Source organism: Lycium ferocissimum, chromosome 4 (assembly GCF_029784015.1).
Source record: "Lycium ferocissimum isolate CSIRO_LF1 chromosome 4, AGI_CSIRO_Lferr_CH_V1, whole genome shotgun sequence".
Taxonomy (NCBI): domain Eukaryota; kingdom Viridiplantae; phylum Streptophyta; class Magnoliopsida; order Solanales; family Solanaceae; genus Lycium; species Lycium ferocissimum.
This window is the reverse complement of record NC_081345.1, coordinates 23,065,355-23,071,160: the sequence shown is the minus strand read 5'-3', so window position 1 is coordinate 23,071,160 and position 5,806 is coordinate 23,065,355. Positions and strand designations below refer to the sequence as shown.

Genomic DNA, 5,806 nt, shown 5'->3' with positions numbered 1-5,806 from the left:
ATGGAAGATTGCAAGAGTGTGAGTACTCCAATGAAGCAAAAGGAAAAGCTGCAAAATGACAATGGAGTTGAACTAGTTGATAAAGGAGTGTATAAAATTTTAATTGGATGCATGATGTATCTCACAACAATAAGGCTTGACATCTTATTTCCTGTGACTGTTTTATCTACATTTCTGAATTGTGTTACTGAGTTACATATAATGGCTGGAAAAAGAGTGGTTAGATATCTTAAAGGAACTCTAACCAATGACATCAAATTTAAAATTCAAAATTTCAAGCTTCATCGATATTCCAATAGTGATTGGGCTGGGTCAATTGATGATATGAAAAGTACTTCGAGTTACTGTTTCACTTTTGGATCATGGTGTTTTTCTTAGAGCTCAAAGAAACAAGAAACAGTGGAACAATCGACTGTTGAAGAAGAGGTTTTGGCATCAATATATTCTGTTAATCAAGCACTATGTCTGAGAAAAGTTATGATGGGATCTATAGATGAAGCAAGAAGAAAGCACTGAGATTTCTGTTGATAACCAAGCTGACATAGCCCTATCTCAAAAATCCAGTCTTTTATGGAAGAACTAAGTATTTCAATATCAAGTTTTATTTCTTGAGAGATGTGCTAAAAAAGTGATGAAGTTATATTAATCTACTACATCAGAGAAACAAGTGGCAGACATTTTTACCAAGTCATTTCATGTTAGCATATTCGAATTACTTAGAGAAAAGTTGGGAGTTTGAAGCTCCTGATCCAGGAGGAGATGTTGGTGCATCTCAGGAACTGATTGCATTGGAATTAGAGTCTTCAGCGGATTTCTTAGTGATCAATTTTTGCTTTTTAGTCATTATCCAAGTCTGTTATAGTTGTTCCTATTTTTCAAGGCATGTTTGGAGATGTTTTAGCCATTCTATTTTCTACTCTCCGTCTCAATTTAAGTGTTTTAGTTTGATTGAGCATAAAGTTTAAGAAAGTAAAAGAGATTTTTGAATCTTGTGATCCTAAATAAAAGATGTGTGTAATGTACTAAAATGTCCTTGAATCTTGTGGTTTTAAACTAGCCACGTAGAATGTTTAAACTGTCAACTTACTAAATATAGAAAGAGACACTCATTTTGGGATAGACCCAAAAGGAAAATAAGACACTTAAAATGAGACAGAGGGAGTATTTCAGTTGCACTGCTCCTGCATTTATTCCAGAGTCTGAAGTTCAATAAAACATAGTTTTCTTCGACACAATTCTTCTCACTTATGCAATTTTAAACCGAAAGGATGCTGAAGAAGTAAGCTAAAATAGAAAGAGTAGGAACTTTACGCAAGAATGCTGAATAATAAAACTAACATGCATTTTTGCCTTTTATGGAGAGAGCAAGAGTGAGAGGGTTTGTGAGAACCATCAAGGCTGTGGATAGGGATGTACAAAGAAAATCTATAAATCGCATCAAAACGATAATTCGATTCAACCCGAGAAAAAAAAATTCAACTATCGGTTTGGTTTGACTTGGTTTTGTATTGGAAAAAAAAAACCTACTATAATTGGTTTGGTTTGGTTTTAGGTAAAAATAAATCAAACCGAACAAAACCACCCCGTCATTACATGTATTCAATTTTTTAAAATATTTTATACATAAAAATATTTATTTGTAAGGTAATTTATAAATAATTCTGAAAAAATTTCATAGTATTTTGTCTCTTCACATACTATTTTAAGCTTGGACTTACAATTTTTAATGCCAATAAGTTTTATAGCCCATAGATGTTAGTAACTCAAATAAAGTCCAAACCAAAACTAACTCAACCCTAATGCTAACAAAATAAATTCAATTCTAACACTAGGAATGACAATAATGTTGAATATCTATTTTTTAGTTTTGCATAATTGATTTAGAGAATTAAAATACATTAGTTTTATATTTTCCTTTGTCATGTAATTAATATAAGTACTTATTACCCATACTCATTTTAGCATGACTTAGTATTTTTAGATTATGATCATTTTCTTTATGGCTTATTAATTAACGATATTTATTTAGCCGATTGTATTATTTTTTCTGTTGAATATTTTACTATAATATCATCATTCATCTCACATTTTGTGTTATTTTCTTATGAAACACCTTAATTATATTGTTGTATCTTACTATGATGCAAGCCCACTTGCCTCAAGGCCGTTTACAAGGAGCCAAGCCCGGGAACTACAACAATTGCAAAGCCTATTCATGAAACGGGAGGCTCTTGAGTATACTTTTGATGAGCACCTTGGATCCCAAGTCCATTTGTTGATGAAGATTGCTTGGGGAGAAGAACAGGAAATGGAAGTCACCGCATTGGCTAAAAGATGAAGAGTTGGTTATTCTTCCAAAGGAGATTTCAAGATTTTGAAGAAAGAAGAATAGCCAAACAAGGCCCTTGTCTCATTAAGAGTGTTTATGTCATTTTGCTTTCTTTTATTTCTAGCATAGTATAAATAGTTCTCTTCTTCTTCATGAAAGAGTTAGACTATTTTGGATATTGATATTTTGAGAATTGTAAACTCTTTTGAGTGTTGAGAGCTTGCTAAGCTTGAGATTATGACATTGTTGAGAGGATTGGTTCTTAGGGTGTCAAATCCCTATTGGTCATCCTAAGAGTTTGGTGCTCTTTAGTTCCTAAATTAGAGGTCAAGTTAATCTAAGAACTTTGGTTGCTAATTTGGGTCTTTAGTTGTGTCAAATTATCTATCCTTTTCTTTTCTTGCATTTTATTTCTATTTTCGTTTTTAATCTTGTATCAATTGGTATCAGAGCTTGGATTAGATTTGTTCTATCAAATCTAGCCTAGGGTTTGTTACTATATATAAAAAAAAAAAAAAAAATCAAAAATCCTAGGAAAACCCCAAAAATATTTTGTTTGTTTTGTTATTTTGTTATTAGATTCTTGTTCCTTAGTACGTTAGGGTTTCAAATCTTCAAATTTCGTGTCAATCGGGTCAATATTGAAGAATCCACCATTTTTGAGTTGAAGCTTTTGAAAAACTTGAAGAACTTGAAGTGGGTCTTGTTGATTTGGATGAAATTGGGACTTGAAACTTATTGGGCTTTGTTCTACATGTCTTGGGGATTCTAAATCTGAAATTTGAAGGAAAAACAAGTTGATTTGAAGGTAGTTGAAAATTTGAAAATTGTTGGTGTTCTTGAAGATCTTCAAATCTTCATAGGGAAGAAGACTCTCCAAAAGGGCATTTAATCCAAAGTTTTCAAGTCAAGATTTGGGAAAAGTGTTTTTCTTCCCCAAAAAGGTAAATACTAGGTTGAGTGGGTCCAGAAACGTCACCAGATCCAAGAAATTTGGTCCAAATTTCGAGAAGGTCGATTTCAACATGAAAATCACCGTAGCAGGAAAGGGGAACTTATACGGGGAACTTATACGGACCGTATATTTTTATACGGACCGTATAAGTTGGTCGTGCTTCAGGATCAGCGAAGACGACTTACTGTTTCGTGACATCATCTTATACGAGTACTTCCACGGACCGTATCCTATTCTACGGACCGTATAAGTTGGTCGTGCTTCAGGATCAGCGAAGGCGACTTACTGTTTTGTGACATCATCTTATACGAGTACTTTCACGGACCGTATCCTATTCTACGGACCGTATAAGTTGGTCGTGCTTCAGGACCCAACCAAGAGCACTTACTGTTTTGCGACATCATCTTATACGAGCATTTCCACGGACCGTATCCTCTTCTACGGACCGTATAAGTTGGTCGTGCTTCAGGACCCAACAAAGAGCACTTACTGTTTTGTGACATCATCTTATACGAGCACTTCCACGGACCGTATCCTATTCTACGGACCGTATAAGTAAGGTCGTATTTCTCGAGGTAATTTACATTGATCCAAGTTTCATTTCTCAAAAAATTTCTTGACTCTCATTGCTGATTTTGTGTGGCTATTCCTTTGGAAGGGAGCAAAAAAAAAAAGAGTATAGAAATTTTAAAATTTTCATTACTTCAAATTGATACCTTGGATCAATTGGGACTTCCCGACCGCCTTTTCAAGTTATCACCTACCCGGGCCCGAAATTCGATTTATTTCCGGATTTTTAGCATTCCATTTTCTTGTGTCTCTCAACTAGTAGCCATTTAGTAGTTGTTCCTACTTGTGTTTGCTAGTTCTTGTGTCCGCATTTCTTTCGTGCCAATTCTTTCGTGCTTTTCTTCGTTTTTTGCTTCGTTGTTAATTTCTTGGTTCAAGTCCGTTAGATTGAATTGAGTCGTCCGTCTTTCTTAGTCTAACAAGAATCTATTCCGACCAAGAGTAGAATTTGAACCCTTGTGACTAGTCGACATTAACAAGCACACAATCTTTGGCGGAAGCAATTTGTGAGGCAATTAAAGGTGCGCATACTCGAGCGATTGTGAGTTGATTTTACTAATCTAACGTGTTTACTTGTTTTATTGAGTGTCTTTTAATAGGTACCATGGCTACGGAGGATGAAACACAAGTTCCCACCGGGGAACTTACATTAGTTGATGTCATGAGGGCTTTGCAAGCCTTGAACGATAAGGTTGGAAGTATGGATGGTCGAATGGAAAACTTGGGAAGTAGGGTTGAAGCAATTGAAGGAGGTAGTAGGGAGATCTCGTATTCGCCCCGAGTGCAATACCAAGGAGGCACAAGTGGAGCTACTCGAAGCACTTCACTTACATTGTCACCCGGCACCTTCCATCATCTATATAACCCCACTCCCCAAAACACTCCTCAAAACACAACCATCACTCCACCAAACAACATTCCCATAGGCCCACGGAACAACCCACCCCCACAAGATCAAACTCCAAATGACCCACATCCAAATGATCCACCCCCTAATGATCCACACCTAAATGCACCAATGCCACCCCAAAACCGTCCAAACATCCAACAACCAAATGACGACGAGATAGAAGAAGCTATACTTGAGCACGAACTATATGGTGACCAAGGTTGGCGGCAACGAGGGCAAGCACAAGGAGGTTATCGAGGGAGGGGTGGAAGGCATGGTCCTAACCCTCACATGGGTAGGCAAAGAGGGTACCAAGGTCGTGACCATCGAGGTTATGATGATGATGGAGATTTGAATGGAAACCATGGTTATGGAGGAGGGCGAGACACGAGTCTCAATTCTATCAAGGTTACTCTTCCAATCTTCAAAGGAGGAAGTGACCCCGATGCATTTCTTGATTGGGTGATGCATTGTGATAGAATCTTCTTGACGAATGACATGTCCGAGGTGAAAAAGGCGTCTTACGCCATTGCTCAATTCGAAGGGTATGCCTCCACATGGTGGGAAACTCAAGTGAAGGCAAGAAGAATTATTGGGCTTCCTCCCACCCCTACTTGGGATGAATTAAAGGACGCCATGCGGCGTAAGTATGTCACCGAACGCTACAAACAAGAACAACTCAAGAAGGTGTATACTTTAAGGCAAAACAAAAAGAGTGTGGAGGAATACTATGATGAGTTCCAAATTGTCAAGATGAGGATCGACTTTGACGAGGATGAGTTAAATGCTATGACTCGATTCCGAGCCGGGTTAAATGGTGAGATTGTCTCACAAATGAGACTCCACAACTATGGGAGCATTGAAGAGACTCTTCAAGCGGCTATTGAAATAGAGGAGGGTCTCAAGGAAGACAAAATCAATAAGTCAAGGGGCTATGTGAGTTCATGGAATAATAACAAAGAACGAGGAGCCTCCTCCTCCAATTGGCAAAAGAATAAGGGTCCCATACAAGAAGCTAAGAAATCCTTTGTGAAGAATACTCAAGTTGAGAAGTAAGTTGACA

General features: G+C 37.2%; 1 protein-coding gene across 1 annotated transcript; it reads left to right on the top strand.

The window, feature by feature from the left end:
* LOC132053836 (uncharacterized) lies at positions 1 to 516 on the top strand. Its single transcript, XM_059445934.1, has 2 exons — positions 1 to 219; positions 379 to 516. Exons 1-2 carry the CDS (start codon positions 1 to 3, stop codon positions 514 to 516), a joined length of 357 nt encoding a protein of 118 aa, XP_059301917.1.
* The last annotated feature ends 5,290 nt before the right edge of the window (positions 517 to 5,806 follow it).